At 41.8% G+C, this 22,090-nt stretch overlaps 2 protein-coding genes across 4 annotated transcripts in view; both read left to right on the forward strand.

Moving 5' to 3' along the window:
- PARL (presenilin associated rhomboid like) overlaps window positions 1-22,090 on the forward strand; it is a 530,597-nt gene that overhangs the window by 462,330 nt on the left and 46,177 nt on the right. The window lies entirely within an intron of this gene.
- Window positions 1-22,090, forward strand: part of ARHGEF4 (Rho guanine nucleotide exchange factor 4) — a 179,050-nt gene that overhangs the window by 127,211 nt on the left and 29,749 nt on the right. For all 3 annotated transcript variants that reach the window (XM_060241899.1, XM_060241900.1, XM_060241901.1), the window contains 3 exons: window positions 11,693-11,872; window positions 13,796-13,990; window positions 15,975-16,154. In XM_060241899.1, the coding sequence (XP_060097882.1) occupies window positions 11,693-11,872; window positions 13,796-13,990; window positions 15,975-16,154 (555 nt within the window). The remainder of the gene's footprint in view (window positions 1-11,692; window positions 11,873-13,795; window positions 13,991-15,974; window positions 16,155-22,090) is intronic.

Consider the following 22,090-nt stretch of genomic DNA (forward strand, 5'->3'; position numbering starts at 1 on the left):
GAGAAGGCTCGTATACGGGTGTTCTGTAGTTTTGCCTCCTTCGGCCCAGGGATAGTCAGTTGGTTCTTCCCCGCTGACCTCAGTGCTCTCTGGGGTTCATATGGGGAGAGATGGTCCCTCAGGTAGGCAGGTCCTCGACCATATAGGGCTTTAAAGGTAATAACCAGTACTTTGTAATGAACCCGGTATGCGATCGGCAGTCAGTGCAGTCCGCGCAGCCCCGGCTGTATGTGCTCCCACTTTGGGAGCCCTAACAGTAGCCTAGCCGCCGCGTTCTGCACCAGCTGCAGCTTCTGGGTTCGGCACAGAGGCAGCCCCATGTAGAGGGCATTACAGTAATCCAGTCTTGAGGTGACTGTTGCATGAATCACTGTTGCTATGTCCCGGCGCTCTAGGAGGGGGGCAACTGCCTTGCCCGCCTCAGATGAAAAAACGCTGACTTGGTAGTGGCTGCTATCTGGGCCTCCATTGATAGTGAAGGCTCCAGTAGAACTCCCAAGCTCCTGACCTGGTGCGCCGCTTTCAGCGGCACTCCATCAAAAACCGGGAGAGGAATTTCCCTCCCCAGAGCGCCGCGACCCACGCAAACGACTTCTATCTTCGTCGGATTTAGCTTCAGCCCACTCAGCCTGAGCCAACTTGCCACGGCTTGCAATGCCAGGTCCAAATTCCCTGGGATGCAGTCAGGCTGGCCATCCATTAGCAGATAGAGCTGGGTATCATTTGCATATTGATGACACCCCAGCTCATACCTCCGGGCAATCTGGGCAAGGGGGCGCATGTAGATGTTAAATAACATCGGAGAGAACTGCTCCCTGCGGCACCCCACAATCTAGTGTGCGCCTCTGGGATAGCTCACTCCCGATTGCCACCCTTTGTCCCCATCCCTTGAGGAAGGAGGAAAGCCATTGTAAGGCCAACCCCCTAACTTCTACATCGGTGAGGTGGCGGTTCAGTAGTTGATGGTCAACCGTATCAAATACAGCCGACAGGTCTAACAGCATCAGCACCGCCATGCCACCTCGATCCAGATGCCGCTGGAGGTCATCTACAAGAGAGGTGGGTGGGGCTGAGAGGACTCTTACAGCCGCTGCCCTTTCAATGACAACCTCTGCCAGAGCTGTGGCTGATCCAAGGCCATTCCAACAGGTGCAAGTGGAGGAGTGGGGAATCAAACCCAATTGTCCCAGATAAGAGTCCGCACACTTAACCATGACTACATCAAGTGGACAGTTGTTCATAAAAACTTGTTATGTATTTGGTATTCTTTAATGTGCCACAGGTTTTGTTTTACTAACATGTTGCCCTTCTGAAGTTATTTAGCATGCTATCTGAGTGAAATGAACATACTGCTTAAAATATTTTCTTGGATATGCACAGCTTACTTTCAATCATGCAGTGAAGATCCTCGTGCTTTGGTAACAGCTGCTGCTGAAGCAACTTAAAAAAATCAACCAACCACACAGCCAATTAGATTTGCAATTACGAAAAACCTGCAGAGCCCAACTGGCCTTTCACTTACTAAAAATGTTTGGCGGGCATCAGAAAGGGGCATTGGCAGGTGCCATGACACCCATAGGCACCATGTTGGGGACCCCTGTTCTAGAAAAGAATGAAAGCAGTGCTTAATTTGTGAGTTACAAATAATTTGGGATTTCCTCCCCTTCTGCCTACATTCCATTCCTTTTATTCCCTTCTGTACTCAGAATTTAAATTTATTGTTTGTGGATTACAGTATTTTTTCAAAAAAACGTTCCTGTAGCACCCTACTTCCAGTACCTTTGTGTATGTGTGCTGTTTGTGTAGTGTTACCTTTGTGTATGTGTGCTGTTTGTGTAGTGTTACTGTTATTGTAATTAAAATTACTTGCAGTGCCGTCTTGTGTACTGAAATCAGTGGACTTTCACTGAAATAGATTTATATAGAATTGCACTGTTAATGAATTAGGGATTTTTAACCTCTGTCATTAATAAGATTATTCTGTATGAAGTAGTGAGATGTTTCATGTAATTGTTTTATATATTAATTTTGTTTCTAGTGTGGCAGTTTTACCTTAAGAACTTAAATTTGAGGGCTTTGCCACCGAAAGTATAAAACAGAACCCAGCCCACGTGATGCTTTTTCATGTACTTATTATTAAATGCAGCACTGTGACCCACTTAGAAAAAGGAAGACAGCAAATAATAAATAAATAAATAAATAAATAAATAAATAAATAAATAAATATTAAAGACCAGGGCTTTTTTAGGTAGAAAAAGCCTTGCAGGAACTCATTTGCATATTAGGCCACACCCCTGATGTCACCACTGTTTTGCACAGTGCTTTTTAATAGGAAAAGCCCAACAGGAACTCATTTGCATATTAGGACACACCCCCTGACACCAAGGCAGCCGGAACGGCATTCCTGCGCGTTCCTGCTCAAAAAAAGCCCTGATAAAGACCAATAAAGCCTATTGGCATCTCCCCCCTTCTCCTTCGATCCCCCCTTCTCCTCTTCTTCAGATGTTTGATGTTGCCCCATCATATGAGTCTTATGTCATCTTAAATTGTATATTAACTGTTTTACTGATTGTATTATAATTTATTAACTTAAGATTTTATTGTAGTTATGAATTGTTGTCACCGCCTCTAAGCCAGTTTCAGGGAGAGTGGGTTAGAAATGAAATGAAATAAATAAATAAATAAATAAATAAATAAATACATACATAAATAAATAAATAAATAGAATTAGGAAATAAACACTTTCCTCTAATAATTCTTTTCCCAAAATAGGCTTTTGCAGTTAGTCTTTCTGATGAAGTTGTGGTAGAAAGAGGAACCACAGGCATGTGGCTGCTAGGTGGGACTAGGTACTCCTGCCTCTTCCTCATTGCCCCAGGGCAACATTTGACAAAATATCAGGGGTATTGTCTTTAGACACCTTCCAGTGCCATCCTAAGCAGAGTAAGGCTCTTCTAAGTCTATTCATGGGATCAGAAGGGTATAACTTAGCTGAAGGTTGCACTATTTGTTATCGCTGAATGGAAGGAATTGGGAGGGGGTGTGTGGGAAATAACATGTTAGCCTATACTGAGGCCACTTCAGGGCAGAAGATCACATGTGGCAGTTTAAGGCTTTTTATGGGTGTTAGATGAGCTTAAACATTTAAGCCGATTTAAGGCTTTAGACAATTTAAGTTTTCTATGTCATAGAGTTTTAGCTTGTATTTATCAATGGCTTTTAAATGTTTTGGGAAGGAAATATGCTTATTTTGTAGGGCTGTCTGTCAGTGAAATCACCAGTAGTTAATTAACACTCTTGCTTTTAATCAAATAAATAACATTATAGTATCTCATTATTGGTCTTGTGCTGAGAATATTAAATGAAGATAATGGTTTCACTTGAATGAGCAATACAAACATACAGTATATCGTCAAAGGAATTATCTTTATGGTATTCACTCTTGCCCAGAGGCTCTGAGGTACACATGAAGTCTCAGGGCTACACATATCCTGTTGTCTACAGTGTTTTCCACATACAATGAGGATGTTAAAATAGTGGCTTTAATTTTCATGGCTGTTGCCTATAAAATATTAATTAGCTGTTTTCATTGAGAGGCAGAAAAAATGAATTATCAACAGCTGCATGAAGTATCCATAGACAATTGGATTAAAACAAAGCATTAGTGCTAAAATCTAATTTTCTTCACTCTGCCTGCCAAAAGCTGGCACCGTTTTTTCCTTTAAATCTCATGATACTTCCAAAAGATAGTGAAGTTGAGTTTTGACAAATTCTCAGGGAAATGTCAGGGTAACTGGTGAGGATGCCAGTGAACATGCCCTTGCAGTCCAGAAACCCAATAAAACATAGAATGTGAGAGAAGTTCTTCCTTGGATTAAAGGCGGGAAAGTTGCAAAAGAGACTATGGTGATGATGAAAGATTCAGTCCCCTGTTTTCACTGATACAAGCTTCCATTTTTATCACTGGCCAAAAGATTGAATAGGATGCCATCCATGAGGAAGAGAAGAGATCCGGCTTCCTGTTAGCCTTTATACTTGCCTTTGGTATCCATAGCCTTTTAAAATCTTGGGGGTGAGGTGGAGTCCCTAATTTGCAGCATTTTATTCTATATTCTGTTGTAACAAAGAACAACTCTTAGAATGTGGTACCCAGATTTGAATATATTATTCCAGCTGTGTTCTAAGCAATGCCAAATGGAGCAGTTTACTTCCCATGTTTTGGTTCTGTTGTCCCTTCTCTGCTTTATGGCCTGGTCCTTCAGGTTAGGGGATTTTCATGTAGTTCTCAGAAGTTCATAGTAATGCCTTCTAGTTGTGTGTCAACGTCAAGGATAATGAACTTTCCCTTTTTGTGTGTGTGTGTAATCATATACTCCATAAGTGTGAATGATCAACTTGATATTTTTTCTAATTTTGACCTTGACACATGGTTCCTGGTTGAATGTAACTTTTCATCCTATCCCATAACTTTAAACATTGGAGCCATTGTGTCTGTTTTGTCAAGGAGCAATGCTTTTCCCTACCAGTAGTTTTAATGATGTTACATTGGCATAGTTGTTATGGTTGTTGAAACACATCCCATCCTCTGTGATGGTTCAGCAGGTGAGGCCTGGAGATCTCCTGGAATGACAACTGATTCCCAAGCTACAGAGATCAGTTCCCCTGGAGGAAATGGCTGCTTTGAAAAACAGACTCTATGGCACTATACTCCACTGAGGTCACTCCCCCCACTAATCCTCAACCTCCCTAGGTTCTATCCTCAAATCTTCAGGAATTTTCACACCCAGAATTGACATCCCTGTTAGCAAGTCATAGTTCAGCTTGTTTATAATCTTGTAGGGCAAATAGTATTCTGTGTGTATGTGACTGAGGATGGAAAAACCATACAGAGAAAGGATTATATCCTGGTTATCTCCCCTCAATTAACCCCACCCCCTTAAGCATGTGAGGGGGTGGGGGTGGGAATCCATAGGGGATCTGTTCGAGCCACATCTAGCTTGGTTCTAAAAATCCATACTGAGAGTTTGCCATGAATGAAGATTTAAATGTATGAAACAGTCATTTTTTTAACATCAGAAAAAAGTCAAAATGTCTGAACTTGTCAACTATTAAACTTTTAGTTACAATGAAACTGGAGGTATCTGTTACTGGTACACAGATACAGACCTTTTTCAAGCTGCCTTTGTATTCCATTTTAGTAACTGGTTGCTAATGGATTTTTGCTAATAGACAGACCCATTTTAGTGGAATTCATTTACCTGTTCATAAAAACCGGCTTGTTATCAGGTTAGCAAAGCATGGTTGAGCTGCTTTTGAGGGAAACTGTTTTTTTTCCAATTTTCAACTCCTTCATTGTGCTTCTGAATTGCTTCCTACAAATGCTACTTTCCCCCCACCCTGCCTCTTTTCACTATGTGATCACCTTCCTCAGACTTTTAAAGAACGTTCCAAGGTGAGCACTATAAATATAGTGCTCACTTTGAAATCTAAGAAAGATTACACGGTGGAAAAAGGTGGGGAAAAAGTGACAGTGTTTGAAATTACCATAGCACTTCAGAGACGGATCATTAGCAGAAGAAAATGCTCTGTATGAAACCCTAATCCCTGTATTGCTTTATTCAAAATTGGACAGACTACAAATAACATCTGGTTTAGAACGGTAATGTGATAAGAGCCACAGTGATATTTAGGCTTGCCAGCTCCCAGGTCTGGGCTGAGAATTCCCTGGTTTTGCAGTCTCCTCTCCACTCACAGAGTAAGCCCCACCCCAACAGCCATTATGTCCCTTTAAATGTCATCAGGCTTAGAAGAAGCTTGCAAACTATATTTTGGAATGTGTGTGCATGCCTTTAAATCTCAACAGGGCTAACGATGCTGAGCAGGCAGAGCCAAGTGGTTCTTCCCGGTAAGTGTGAAAGAGGAAGAGAGTGCAGTTCCTCTGCTTGTTTTGCATTTGTTTCAGAAGTTGTTTGAATAGTAAAATGGATAGTAAGAGTTAAACAGACCCTGGTTAAGGAATGGAGGAAAACTCCACCCCTATGCTGCTCTCTTACTTACTTTCATTTCCCTGTGTTAGTCTGAAGAAGTTGGTTGAAATACAGCAGATTGTTACATTCAGGAATTCCCGTGAGTAAAGAAATTTATATCATTGCCCCAGTGAGATCAGAAAAATGTGGACCTGCAAACTGTGTGTTTATTTTGGCTGCTCTGTGTGTGTATGTGTGTGCCTTAATAAAGCATGCTTGGAAATGCTACCAGAGCCTGACAAAAGACTTGTGGGGGTATGACAAATTACACTTCAATTTAATGGAAGTGCAGCTACTGGGGAACCCTTAGAAGGCAAAAAAGAGGATGAGAAAATGAAGACTGTATTCAGGTGAACTGCACTGCAGGGTTCTTTTATTATTATTTTTAGGGAATGGAAAAGTCTCCAGACTCCACCCCCGAAGTCCCCAGGTATTTCCTGAGTTGGCAAGCTAGTGATATCTTCTGGTTTATACTTTAGGACATTATTCCAATCATCTAACTTAAAGCTCCAAAAGAAAGTGAAACAGGAGGTACCTCATTAGTGTTTCCTACCACAAGGATTTATGGCAGCTACAGCTGTTTGATGTAACAGCAGCTCCACCTTTTGTGCAGAAATTACCCCTTTGGATTTGTGGGCAATTGGTTGAGCCTCCTGCACTCAAATCTATGTGTGTGGAACCATATACAAGATATAAAATTGCTTTATGCTATGGTAGAAATTGTCAGCAAAGGATTCATTGAAGTATCCAAAATGATCAGACTTGGCTTTGTTCAAAACTAAGTTTCATTTATTGATTACAACAATGTTGCTCTCTGCACAGATTCATTGAAACTGATAACGAATAACTAGAATCATTGGTATTTATGAACATACTTCAAAGATTAGGGCTTTAAACTACTTCTCATGATAAATCTACATTCGTCCCTGCACTTGTTACTTTCACACGCTGGTTATCTTTTCCCCCAGGCACAGTTACATCCTCCCTCCTGTTGGTGTCCTTGCTCTCGCCCGGGAGGCGCCAGAGCGGTCAGCCTGGAATTTTGCACTTCAAAGGCCGGGTTGCTCTTTGGAGTTTTGGCGACCTTCTTCTCACCCCTCCTTCCCGTGCAGGGCACAATCATTAGTAGCTAACATTCTATTAAGCATTAGGGTTAGTAAGTATGGATTAAACATTATTAATAAGCACAGTTGACTTCAATGAAGCATTGCCTGACAGAAATAGGGTTGGTTTTTCAGATCTTTGAAATTATAAATAGCATTAACAGTGTTGGTGTATTACAGTGCTATGCTAGTAGACTAACAGTGTAATTGTATGCAGTGTTATTCCAGTCTAAAACCAATGATTGTAGTGGGCTTAAACTGGAGCATTTATGCATAGTGTCATGAGCCCTGATAAGGGGGAGCTGGAAGGGTTAACAGTAGGCTTCACAATCCCCAGGTCCCAGTGGGGGATTCCCCAGTTTTACAGCCTCCCCCCCCCCCGCCCCAGCCAGCTGGCCGGCAGGGGAAGCTCCTCCCCCACAGCCACCCTGTACCTCTAGATCTTGGGCAGGACCTGCAAACAGGTCCAGTTTTAAAATGTGTGTGTGTGCCTTTAAATTGGAGCAGGAAGTACTTCATGGGGAAGGGTTAGCAACAGCAGACCTTGTGAGAGTGCAGCCCCTCTGTTTGTTTTGCTTTCCTTCGGACAAGTGAGTGTGTGTGTAAAAGAGCAGCGTAGCCCCTGTACTTTCCAGACCTTGTTGTGGAGGCACCAGAGATCCTGCTTTGTTCTGCTGCTTCAGACCAACACGGCTGCCCACTTGCACCAGAAACAGTTAAGCGTGTGTGTGAGTGAGAGAGAGAAAACTGGGGGAGGGAACTCCATTATTCCCTATGGAGACTTATTCTCATAGGAAATAATGGAGAATTGATCCGCAGGTATCTGGGGCTCTGGGGGGGCTGTTTTTTGAGGTTGAGGCACCAGATTTGCAGCATAGCATCCAGTACCTCTCCCCAAAATACCCCCCAAGTTTCAAAAAGATTGGACCGGGGGTTCAATTCTATGAGCCCCAAAAGAAGGTGCCCCTATCCTTCATTATTTCCTATGGAGGGAAGGAATTTAAAAGATGTGTGGTCCCTTTAAATGTAATGGCCAGAACTCCCTTGAAGTTCAATTATGGTTGTCACACCCTTGCTCCTGGCTCTGCCCCCAATGTCTTCTGGCTCCACCCCCAAAGTCCCCTGATATTTCTTGAATTGGACTTGGCAACCCTAGTTAACAGACCTGGAAGAGTTGCCAGCCAGTTCCTCAGCCGTACAACCAGCAGCTGGCCCATCAATCACTTTCCCCACATTCCAGGCACTAGTGTCAGCTGTTGACAATCAATCTCCTCCAAGTTCTCCCCCTCCCATCTCAAGAGTTCAAAGTAGGCTCCAGAAAGAACTTTCAGAGCAAAGACATGAGGCACACCGATGCTTCAGATCTCTCAGCCCTGAGTTCTAGCAGAGTCGCTGTCACCCGGGGAGCAGTCTGATTGAAGCTCCCACATAACTCCCACCCAGGATTTGGTAACCTTGTGGAAGCAACAAGTCTATTCTCTGGCTTGCATCCACGCTCCTTCCTGATCCTGACCTGCTTGAATTCCTTGGCACCCTGACCCTTTGGCTTTTGGACACTGTCTTCTGATTCCAGTTTGTGATTTTGCGTTGGTGACTTGGTTCCTGCTTGACTTCCTGGACTTTGACCTTGGACTGGCTTTGGACTCCTGCCTGCCTGCGCCCTGAGAATGTGACACATAGAGTTATGCTGTTAAGAGCAAAAAAGCTAAACAGGAAGGATGTGTCCTGAAACAGCCTTCATCCTGGATTCATGAGCTGCAGAGGAAAGATGCACCTCATAAAGTATACCGATCTCTTATCTTTTTAAATATCGCCTTGAGCTTTCTCTGCAGCCTGCCAGCTTAAAAGGCAATTATGCTGAGGTGAACTGCTTTAGACAAATGGGAACTGATGAAAAACTGTGCATACAGATGTATAGCTCAGCAACCTGCATTTCTTTGCATACAAATAATTGACTTAGATTCAGTGTAATTATGTTAACCCAGAGTGGCTGTGACTTTTCCCTCATGGCAATATTTGTTCTGCTCTAGCTCAGAAGATCTTATGCAACAACCTATACTGTATCTTTTTTATATATACTTTTTGACATCCAGTAGTAAGCCCAAAATTGCTTAGAGAAAACTCCATAGGGTTTAAGCTGGGTTTTTAACGGTACAGCAAGCCAATTGCAGCAGAATGCCGTTGTCGTAGCTCATTAATGACAGCTGCTGAAAAGTAAAAATGCTAATGAGCTCTTGGCACACCCTTGTTAACTGAACCATGAGAATGAAGCAGAGGAAATGGCACCACTACAGTTCTCTGACTAATTGCAAGTGTTAATTCCACACTTGGTAAAAAGTTTATCTGCATTTGTAAGTTAACATGCAGTATGGTATCTTCCTTGTTATGCTTTTAAATCCTGCTATGGAGTTCTCTGCCACAATATGTAAATGCATCTCGAATTGATATTTTTTAAAAAGCAAGACTGAGAAGGGTCTGCCAGTAGGAAAAAGAACTATGATAAAAATTACTTCTCCCAGTTGACTTTGAATCTGTGGGAGTTCACTTAGACAGAAGCCCTCTTCATAAGTTAAATTTAATATGCACACTATCTGTGTACACTTGATTTTTCTCTATACCTGCATTGAGTAACTCTCATGTTACATTCAGTGCACGTGCAGCTGACCATGTGATTGAAATGCCACTTTTATCCAGGTACTGGCCTCCAATTTCATTCGTAAGGTGAATATGCACTGCTTCTTTCTTACAAACAGATGCATGCAGATACACTCAGGATGTACATGTGTTCACTGCGATGCAGGGCTTTTTTTGTAGCAGGAACTCATTTGCATATTAAGCCACTCACCCCTGATGAAGCCAATCCCTCTGAAGTTTAAAAAAGTAAAGGTAATCCCCTATGCAAGCACCAGTTGTTTCTGACTCTGGGGTGATGTTGCTTTCACAACATTTCCATTGCAGACTTTTTATGGGGTGGTTTGCCATTGCCTTTCCCAGTCATTTTACCAACCTTGGAAGGATGGAAGGCTGAGTCAGCCTTGAGCCAGCTACCTGAATCCAGCTTCTGCCGGGATCAAACTCAGGTTGTGAGCAGAGCTTGTAGTACTGCAGCTTACCACTCTGCTCCTGGAGTTTACAGGGCTCTTATTACAGGGCCTACTGTAAGCTGCAGGAGGATTGGCTATATCAGGGGTGTGTGGCCTAATATACAAAGGAGTTCCTGGTACAAAAAAAAGCCCTGCTGTGATGTGTAGTCAAGGCTACAAGGTGGTCAGGTGAGGGAAAATAAATGATTACATCTGTGATGCTGTATGTGTAAACAGGTAGATTCATGTGGGTAGCCATGTTGATCTGAAGTAGCAGAACAAAGTTTGAGTCCAGTGGCACCTTTAAGACCAACAAAGTTTAATTCTGAGTATAGGCTTTAGTGTGCAAGTACACTTCTTCAGATACCAGATTCTGAAGTATGCTTGCACATAAAAGCTTATACTGTGAACAAAACTTTGTTGGTCTTAAAGGTGGCACTGGATTCAAACTATGTAAACAGGTAGACTTTGGAAAAGAAAATCAAGTAGGAAAATGAAGTGAATCATTAGTTTCTAAAGATAAATGAGGTAGGGAAAGGCAGTCATGGCCAAAGAGGGGGCACTTTGTTTTATACCACTTTGAAATTTCAGTACATGTGTGTTAATTCCTCCTACGTTGCAACTGTAGCATACATATCCTGCCCTGAAAATGATCTTTGATGCAGAAGAAAATGGTAGAGATTCCCAAACAGTAATAAATTGACCATAATCTCTTCTTTCATCCCTGTGGCATAATCCATTGAGTTTCTTTGTAGCACAAACATAGGGAAAATGAATCAGAGTGCCAAGAAAGAAGTGATGAATGGATTCTGTGTTGTCATGTGTGCTGGACAGGGTTTTTTTGTAGCAGGAACTCCTTTGTATATTAGGCCACACCCCTCTGATGTAGCCAGTCCTCCTGGACCTTATAGTAGGCCCTGTACTAAGAGCCCTGTAAGCTCTTGGAGGATTGGCTACCTCAGGGGTGTGTGGCCTAATATGCAAAGGCGTTCTTGCTGCAAAAAAGCCCTGGTGCTGGAGCAGTCTTGGTGCCTATGGAACACAAAGTCTGTGGCAATACTCACCAATATCTCTCAGAATGTTGGACTAGGATCAGAGACCCCAGTTTGAATCCTGACTCTGCCATGGAAGCTTGCTTGGGCCAGTCACACATTATTAACCTAACCTGCCTTACAGGATTGTTGTGAAGACAAAATGGCATAGAGGAGAATGCTGGAAGCCATTTTGGGTCCCCATTGGGGAGAAATGATATGAAGAGTAAAATAAATAAATCTAAGCCAACCACTTCACCGAGATGTGTTCCAACTTAGCTGGAGTTGTGTGTGTTATACTTTACTTCTTCTAATGGGACACATTCTTAGCTCAGGGTATCCAAAGACCTTGGTATTAACCTGGACTTTGTGATCATCTCTTGCAGCAGCCTCCTGCAGAAGGATACTTCATGGCTAATGTCTGAACATGTCTGTCTGCTTTTTTCCAGCTCATCAGTGATGGAGGTGTGGTCTACGCAGAGGCCCTCTGGGATCATGTCACCATGGATGACCAAGAATTGGGCTTCAAGGCTGGTGATGTCATTGAAGTAATGGATGCCACTAACAAGGAATGGTGGTGGGGCAGGATAATGGACAGCGAGGGATGGTTCCCAGCAAGCTTTGTACGGGTAAGACCGTGTGTTTTCAGTTCGATGTGTTAACACCAAGCTCTGTTTTGGGACATGTTGATGAGATTTTTCCTGCAGTCCCAGCAATTGTTAGTTGCCAAGATCTGACGCATTTGAAAATATTACATAGCAATCTGCAGCAGCCAGTAGATATGAGTGTCGACTGAACCATCACTGCGTCTCTCTTCTCTTCGTGTGGGCAATGGCTGTGAACCAGAGCAGTACAGTGTAGCTTTTCCCGGTATATGTGTCATCAATTGCACAGAAGGGGTTAGCAAGGCATGTTTTTTGCACATTTGCTTTTCTTCTTTCCTCAGTTTGAGTAGGAGGAAAGAGTGAGAAGGCAGCCTATATTCAAGGGAAGAGGAGAAAGCAGTATTTTTTGTGTGAATGAATAAAAAGATTCTGGGAGTTGGAGCTACAGCTTGTGTGAGGCACCATCATGAGGAGTAGTTGCTGTTCACAGCAGAGAATTGAGCCATGTTTTCATTTTTTAACAAATAAATCAGCAGACTGTGCTGCCCTTTTTTCATTACTATTTTCTGTTAATGTCCAAGAAGGAGCTAACTGCTGTACCAAATTGGGGGTGAGAGGAAATAATCAGTCATTCCGTGCTCAGGAGCTCACAATCAAAATTCCATTTTTGTATTCCATTCAAAGAGCTGAACTGGTGAACAAACCTATTTTCTCTGCATGATGATTAGTCATGATCTCAGAATGGAACCACTGTGTTTAAAGTCTATGTTCCTTCAAATACTGGTTGCTGGGAGGGAACACCGGAGGAAGTTTTTGGCATCCATGCTGTGCCTGTGGGCCTTACAAAGGCACCCAGTAGGTCACCATGAGAAACAGGATAATGAACTATATGGACCTTTGTTTTGACCCAGCTGAGCTCCTCTTATTATCTTATGGGTACATAACTGGAGTGACTGGAAATACAAAGAATCTTTTGTTTTCCATCAGATTTGGTGGATTTAGCCTGGATAGGAATTATGCTTCTTTGTTTCTCAAACTGGAGTTTGAGGATCCCTAGAGTTCTGCAAGGGCACTTCAGGGGGTCTGTCTAAAGTTTGTAAGGACAGAGAGTGGGTTGTGTAGTTTCAACAAAGCTGCTGTGTAGCTGACAAACCTGTTCTCCCCCTTGAAGCTCACCTAATGCTTGCCTGCTGCCTTTCTGTTAGGCACCAGGTCAAAACATTTATTTTTACCCATGTTTTTCTCTATAAGTTTCAGTATTTTAAAACAGTTTTTATGGTTTGGTTTTTGCTGGATGGCTGTTTTATTAATCTCCCTTTTATGCTGTTTTTATTGGCTTGTTTTTATGGCTCTTTGTTATTGATCATTTTTATGCTGCTGTAATGATTTGATGCCATTGGTTTACTTTGTGAGCTGCCTTGAATAGGTATGCAGATAAAGGCTTATAGGTTTTCTAAATAAATGGATACATGAATAGAGACCAACCACACTTAGTTCTGGTGGCCATCCCCCTGAATGACAACCATATTCCAAACACAACTGTAAACATTACTTTTAAAGCACTATGGATTTGTAGCAAGTGGGATCTCAACAGCAACAGGAACAGTTTTGTATGGGAGAGGGGAAGAAATTATGCTGCTTTCTTTTGTCTTATATGGACAAAAGCAGGGCTTTTTTTTTTTTTGAGCAGGAACGCACAGGAACGCAGTTCCGGCTGTCTTGGTGACAGGATGTGTGGCCTAATATGCAAATGAGCTCTTGTTGGGCTTTTTCTACAGAAAGCCCTGTGTGAAACAATGGTGATGTCAGGGTGTGTCCTAATATGCAAATGAGTTCCTGCTGGGCTTTTTCTACAGAAAGCCCTGGACAAAAGCAGCACTTAGGAGTTTAAAAAGCAGAGAACCCTGAACTAATTATATCATGGGAATCGTCCTGTTTTTGGCACAGCTCCGAGTGAACCAGGATGAACCAATGGAAGATTATCCTCTGAAGTTAGAGGATGGCAGAGAAGACGACTCCCGAAATGCTGCCCATCGTTATGTGGTGGGGCAAACAACCAAGGATCAGATGAGGACCAACGTTATCAATGAGATCCTAAGCACAGAGAGAGATTACATCAAACACCTGAAGGACATCTGTGAGGTAGTAGAGGATAAATCTGTGTAGCACAAAACAGCCATAGCCAACTTGGGCAAAGAACAGGATACACCAAATTTTAGAAGAACTGGAACATGGAGTTCTTGGAAAATTTCAGAGTCATCATTGAAACTAGTTACGCTATAGTGTAATTATGTGCCCTCCTAAGCAGAGTTACACTTTCTAAGTCCATTGAAGTAAATGGGCTTAGTTTTTAAAAAACTTTTTAGTTTTTAAAATTTTAGATATAAACAAAAACAGTATGAACAACTTATAAACAAAACAAAAATAATTCAGTTTTTAAATAGGTTACAAAGAGTACAGCTGCAGATTTAACATTAAAGTACAATACAGATCTAAAAATAATAAATACAATACACAAACATTATAACAAATTGTGTTTAATTTCCTAGTTTAAGAAAGTAAGGTATCAAGCCCTACCATAACATGATATAAACCAGTTTCTAAGGCAGAGCAAGAAAACTATAATAGTGGTTATCCAGAAAAGATTTTAAAGGTGTTATTTATTTACCTTAAATTCTAACACAAAAAGCCATTGATATATTTGGGATCCTGAGTGCATTTTTAAAATGAGATTTTCTCTGTGATAAAACAATCCCGGATTCTTCTATACCACTGTGAGATTGTTGGAAGATTTTTATTTTTCCATTTGAAGCATTGTGGCTTTAGCCGCTGCTAAAAGAATCACTATGTATGGGTGGAACTGATGGATCTAGCCAGCAATTTAACAAGATTATCTCTGGTCTTGCAGGGACCAAATATCCAGTAATGCTGTATCTGTTTTTATATTTTTTTGCCAAAACCTTCTGATTCTGATACAGTTCCAACAGCAGTGTATAAATGAACCAATCTCACTGTACAAAGGTTGGATTTTTTTAGTTGATATGGTGTAGGGGTCATATACTACTGAGCAAGAAATTTCAAGGATTGCATACAAATATTTATTGTTTTTCTTAAATATATTTGAGCAAGAAATTTCAAGGATTGCATACAAATATTTATTGTTTTTCTTAAATATATTTGTGTGATTGCCATATTTTCCCCCATTGTGATTCAGTAAACTTGAATTTACAATCAACATGCCAAGATTTTTTATAAAATGGCAGTTTAAATCCCTCTAAATAAATTAAAGTTTTATATGTTTTTGAAATTATGTTTCACTTGCAACTATTCAAACCAAGGGACCTTGGCTTCCATAATTCTTTATAATTTAGTTTTTTTAATGGTATAGCTCTTATAAGTTACAGCTGACAAATGAGATAAATTGAAAGCCCTCCATAATAAAAATGAATTTCCAGAAACTCCAGGCAAAAATCAGCTCTGTGATGAGTTTAGTTGAGTGTAAATCTCTTTAGGATTGCACTGTTTGTATGTTTCTGCAGTGCAAAGGATTTTGGTTAAAACAATGAGATTCTGTGGGTCTCTGCTACTACCCAAATGCTACACATTTGTTTTACTGTTTGTTTATTTTTTCCTCAAATAATTAAAACAAATTGTCCAACATGTCCTTTAGTAACAGAACAGAAACAAAGTCAGATACTGAGGAATTTCCATTCATTAGATTTTAAAAGCTATCAAATCAGAGGAAGGTACAAATGGGTATTTGACGCCTTTTTACATCTTGCTGAGATCCTTACAATTCTTGTGTGTTGCTTTTGCACGTGATCTTCAGATCTGCAAAAGCAGCTGGAGTTAGCTTCTTTCTATTAACTACTATTGCTACACCTGGTTTTTTACTTTTTGTCTGCAGAGATATTTGTTTCCGCACTGTAAGTGTGCTTGTTGAAAACAGAAGTGGGGGACTCTTGGGTTGCATTTTGCTCCCGCAGTAACTGTTAATTTCATTTTGTGTCTGTCAGTACACTTGGACTATGCACTACTGAGTGGTTTAGCCATATCTGTCAAGGTTGTGGTTCCTTTTTTATTTTGTTGCCCAGTAATTTGCCCATGAAATCTGACTTTTCTCCAGGGCTATATAAAGCAGTGCCGTAAAAGAGCAGATATGTTCACCGAGGAGCAGCTGAAAACCATCTTTGGGAATATTGAGGAGATCTACAAGTGCCAGAAAAAATTTGTTAAAGCATTGGAGAAAAAATTCAACAAAGATTACCCGCACCTGAGTGAAATTGGGTCCTGCTTCCTGGAATATGTAGGTTGACTAACCATTTTTGCCCCTTGATCAAATATGAAAAGGTTGTTGAGGTACTTAAACTATTTGCACTACTTTGGCCTTGTGGAGAGGGTCTCAAATTTCAACAGCCCACAATAAGTGTGACCACTTTCACCACTTGTCTGTCAGAATTTATTGTGGGCTGTTGAAATCTGAGAACCTCTCCACAAGGCCAAAGTGACTTGTCTGTCAGAATGAAGAGCCCTGTGGTGCAGAGTGTTAAAGCTGCAGTAGTGCAGTCCTAAGCTCTGCTCACGACCTGAGTTTGATCCCTGGCGGAAGCTGGGTTTTCAGGTAGCCGGCTTCAGGTTGATTCAGCCTTCCATCCTTCTGAGGTCGGTAAAATGAGTACCCAGCTTGCTGTGGGGGGAAGTGTAGATGACTGGGGGAAGGCAATGGCAAACCACTCCATAAAACGTCTGCCGTGAAAACGTTGTGAGAGCAACGTCACCCCAGAGTCGGAAACGACTGGTGCTTCCACAGGGGACCTTTCCTTTCCTGTCAGAACAGGCTGAGTGGTGGTCTGGTTATTTACCCACCTAGGCCTGAAGGCAACTGATGAATGGAAGGGCTGCAATAGTGTGAATATTTTGTGTGCAGTAAAAGATGGACTGTATGATCAGTAGAAGCTTGGTACAAAAAAAAAAAAGCCAACCTTTTTCTCCCTGGGAGACAAATAACTGCCATTTCCACTTATTTCCTCTTATTTTGCAAGCATGACAAAAGTATAATAACCCAAACTATCCTGATCTTCTCAGAGCTTGAAAGCTAAGCAGGACTGATATTTGGATGGGAGACTGGGTATGCTATGCAAAGGAAGGCTATGGCAAACCTCTTCTGCTCAATTCCGCCCTTGAAAACCCCATGAGGTGGAACTTCATGGGGTCACCATGAGTTAGTTGCAAATCAACAGCACACTATACCTTTGTGATAGATAGGAACACCCCATAGAAGCATTTATAACTAAGAAAGGACAGCCAAGTCCTAGATTACAGGTTAAACCTGAGCATCAGACTAGTGGAAATCCTGATCCTCCTGAACCAGTCTATTATTACCCTAGAAAGCACCTTCGGGGGGGGGGGGGGCATAACTCAAACCCTGTAAATCCAATTGTCACCAAATTTGGTGGGCTGGTTTTCCTTTTCCTTTTTTTTCCTTTTCAGAGTTTTTCATTTAAAGTGATTAATGATGCAATAGCAGAAAGGCGCATAGCTAACAGGAGCTCCCCAAGGTTACCAAATGATAGTTTGGTAGGCATTCCAGCCCTACCAGACAAGCAAAGGAAATGTGTCCAGTGCCCAGAACTCTCACAGTCCCTCCCCCCCCCCCCAAAAAAAAGGGCTTATTCAACAAGCTGTGAATTTTTCTGCTCTGCTGAGGAAAAGAAACACCTGTCAGGCTGGCTGAGCCACCCGCAATTCTGCATAAGCAGATTTGGAATCACAGAAAGGCAGACATGACAAGACTTCTGATAGGGGCTCCCCAAAGTTACCCTATGACAGTTTGGTGGTACCTCAACCTCACCAGACAAGAGGAAATCAGAGTTTTCCATTAAAAGTGATTAGTGATACAAAATGTCTTGCATAATAAAGACAGACTGTTTAGTTTCTTGCCCAGCCGAGCATTTATGGATTGAAGTACTGACATATGTTCATACACTGAATGCACAGGGACTATTTCAAGTATATTCCTAAGTAATAGTTGTGCCTCTAGGTTGCTTCCATATTGGATGTTAGGACTGGCTCTACTACAGTCTCTTCAGGTTGGAGGTGGATTATATTTCTGGAGTCCAAGTTATATATCCCCCAAAATTGTCTCCCACATTTATACCCTCCCACTCCTCATGAGTGTGAACACTGCTGTGAGGGTGAAAGTGGGTGAAAAGGGTGCTCATTGTGGAGGGAAGAAGTCCTTGACCCTCTGTGTATCACAGGCCCACATCCCCAGGCACCAAACCAATTCAGTCAGGTCAGTGAAGGGCATCACCAGTGGTACCAGAGCCTCCTACCCCTGATCTGTTCCTGGGGCTCTCCACAGAAGAAAAATAATTGCTAGTAGCACTGCCTATTTATTTATTTATTTTATTGGATTTATATCCAGCCCTCCCCGCCGAAGCAGGCTTAGGGCGGCTCACGACAGTAAAAACATGTACAGATATTAAACATTAACTAATTAAAACCTTAAACAATATAACAATTAAAACATTTTAAAAACAATTTGGTGCTAATAATACAGTCCAATAATTTCAGTTTCAGTCTTCTTGAGTTTCAGTCCAATAATTTCAGTTTTAGTCCTCATATGTGGCTATCGATTAAAAGCAAGTTGAAATAAAGTTCTTGCAAGTCTTGTGGAATTGAACAAGGCCCCGTAAGGCTTTTGCTTCTTCCAGCAGTTGGTTCCACCAAGAGGGGCTGCTAGAGAGAAGGCTCTCTCCCAAGTGATCTTCAATCTTGCCTCCCTCGGCCCAGGGATCGATAACAGGTTCTGTGTCCCTGATCTGAGTACCCTCTGGGGAACATATGGGAAGAGACGGTCCCTAAGGTAGACAGGTCCTCTGTTGCCTAGAGACGTCAACAGTTGCTAACACTCTCTGGAGAGGAGGACTCTTAACAGCAGTTTTTCAGAAGATGAGAGGGGGGAAGCATCCTCCCCTTCCACATCCTAACATCCGGTTGCTGCTCCTGCCTCAAGTATACTCCTCTGTGGCCCCTCCCAGCTCAGCCAGCACCAGAAAGCAGCTGTGCATCCTTATCCAATCCTGGGGCCTTAGTTTAGAAACATTTCCTTATCCTCCCTAGTGACCCTTGTGTTTTTAGAGTGCCAGGTGTGCCACACCCATGTCTAGAGGGGTGCAAATTCACCCCCGCACTTGTTCTCCTCTGTCCTCCACAGGCACCTGCAAAGGGTGCACCACAGTATGTTGCCATTGGAGGAAAGAGTGGAGGCTAGTGGGAGGAAGAAGAGGCCCTTCTCAGCAGGGGGAAATGGAGGGGGAGCAGGAGACTCCCCTCACTCTGGCCTCCATGGATAAGACATCAAATTGGGCCATTCTGCAGGAGATTAAAAAGCCCGGCTCTGAGGCACTCAGGAAGCTTCAGCAAGGTCGGGAAGCAGTGGGAACGGTGCATAAGGAGAGGTGGTGACCACCTAGGGCATCACCTGGCCTTGGATTACTTGGCCTACTCCCACATGTTGGCCCTGGCCAGGCACCCTTTCACGAACATCTCTTTGTGAATCACAAACCAGCCAAAATTCATGATGAGCTTTACTTCATGAGCTGGTTATTGCTCATCTTAGGTATAAATTAGCATATAGGCATCACAGAGGATAATATTGTGCCTGAACTAGTCTTGAAATATTCTTTCGTTAAAACATCAACACTCGGTTACTTGAGAACCTTCCAGCATGTCAGTCATTGGTTGGCTGTCACATCGATTATTTTTCAATGCCACACCCATGTCTAGGGATTAATTGCTCTATCATCCAGTGTCAATTCAAACACATTTTTTTTTTCAATTGACATGTTCAGCTGAGAGTAATAAGAGACAAAGGTTTTTTTTGCTTTCATTTTTAAAAAATTGTATTTATTTTCATTTCATCCATTATTGTGTTAATTTGTTTTCTATCATTTTTTTCTATTGGTTTCAATAGGAATCAGATTTCAAAGGGAAACACAGTTGCCTGTAACTTGTCTGTTTCCCATCCAATTAGGATGAAATTTTCATGGACTGTATTTCTCCTCCAAAGGCTTTTCTTGCCAACTTTCAGGCAAATATCAGAAAGGGTCCCAGTTTTCAAATAAATTAAAAGCAAAAACATTTCTGGCAGCAATGTCCTTGTTTTGTATCCAACTGGGATGAAGTTTCTGGGAACTGCACTCTTCACCAGGATGCTCCTTGCCAAATGCCAAGCAGATAGCGGAAAGGGTACTAATTTTAGAGACAAAATGTTCATTTTCAGAATGGGCAGAGGCAGACATTGCCCCCCCCCCCAAAAAAAACAGGCACAGGGAGGTATTTGGCAGCTCAAGAAAGGCAGGTACAGTTGTAGAGGAGGCACAAAAGCTGGCATCCAGCACTCAAAAGAAACTGAGCACAGGTTCAGAGAGAGGAACTTGAATCTCAAGAAAGACAGCTAGTGTGGCAGAGCCTTGGTATTTGCCTCCATTCCCCAACTGTTACTCATTGCTTAGGAGAGTGGGTACCTGGTGGTAAAAGTGCTCATTGGAAACCATTTAAGTGTGTACACTACAGTGAGTGGCATAAAAACTACTAACGTATGTGCACATAATGAGAGACATATGAGAAGTTATGGGGGTTAGCTAAGTTACTCTGTGGTTGCAGAAATAAACAGGAGTCTAGTGACATCTTAAATACTAAAAGAAATTTTATTCCAGTAAAAAAATTTTTGTAGATTACAGCCCACTTCTTACATGCAATTAATCTTTCCTTGTTTGGCAGACCTTTTCTGAGGGAGCTATGAAAAAAGCAGCATTTTTAATTTTTTAAAAATCACCCCTCTTACAGAAAAGGACTTCTAGTGTCTCTAGCTGCCTCTTGTTACAGCTGAAGGAGTGGGTTCTAGTCCATAGAGGTTTGTGCTGGAATAATTTAATGTGCTGCTGGATTCAGCATTTTTGTGCAGTGCAACTCACAAAACAGACACTAAGGGCAGCTCAATCCTAACCACATTTTGGTTGTGCTGTGCTTGTGCCAGCACTGTGCAGGTACAGCTAGTCCATATGCTATGTTCATTCAGCAGAAATAAATTCTCCAAAAGACCCCAACTTCCAAGAGACTGAGAGACCAGCATCTGCAGCAGAGTCTGTAGCAGTTCACCCACCAATTATAGAGTGGTTCTTCAGCAGCCCACCAAGAGTCTTTGTTTCAGTTGCCTAAAAATGTTGGAAAGGCAAATGACTTTGTTTGAATTACAAAATCCTTCCAAAGGCTAAAATATGTGACTACCTCAGTGGTGCATGCTGCACAGAATTTTCCGTGTCCCCATCAATCTAGTCTTGACTTTTTCTTTTCAGCTGTGCTTGCACAAAAAAATCCCCCTTTTTAATTGATCTGCTGAGCTTTCTACTAGAATTCACATGGCTGCCTATCAACCTCCGCTTCACACCTCTGATTAGCTTTTGGCTTGTTACTTTAATAGCTCTTCTGTATTTTGTTTTTAAAGTTATGTTTCCTTAGTGCTTCTTATTTTATTTACTATAACATAGAGAGGTTAGAAGTACTTCCCTCTGGTCCTACTTAGAAGTGACCTAAAGTACAAGAAAGGATATTGAGGTACAGTGTTCCCTCTAAACTGAGTTAGTGTGAATTACTCACAGTTTTTTTCGCCTCCAGCTCACACATTTTTTCTTAGTTCAGGAAAAATGGCCCAAGAGCAAACTAATTTATGCAGCAGCTCATAATTTTAATGCCAGTAGTTCAAAAAATAGAATTTTTGCTCACAAGTCTCCACAGTTTAGAGGGAGTATTGGTGAGGTACCTTATTCCTTGTGGAACAAGTAACAAGTCAAACTTATATAACCCATATGCTAATGTAGTCTGAACTGGCCAAGACCAAGAGAAAGATCTCTCTCAGAGAATCTAAGACTTTTCAGGTTAGGAAAAAGCTGACTAATGGGGGACATGATACAGGTTTATAAAATTAAGCATGGGGTGGAAAAGCATAGGGATTAAAAGATCTTTTTCTCCTGAGGGCACTTAGTGAAGTTGATACATGCTATATTTAGGATGGATAAAAGGAAGCTGTTCTTCACTCAGTGAGTGATTACACTGTAGAATTCATTGCTAGAGGATGTAGTGATGGCATAGATGGCTTTAGAAGGGGATTAGATAAAATCATGAAGAATAGGCCCATCAGTGGCTACTAGTCAAGGGAATTAAAGGGTACCTCACATC

Source organism: Heteronotia binoei, chromosome 6 (genome assembly GCF_032191835.1).
Source record: "Heteronotia binoei isolate CCM8104 ecotype False Entrance Well chromosome 6, APGP_CSIRO_Hbin_v1, whole genome shotgun sequence".
NCBI classification, from domain to species: Eukaryota; Metazoa; Chordata; class Lepidosauria; order Squamata; family Gekkonidae; genus Heteronotia; species Heteronotia binoei.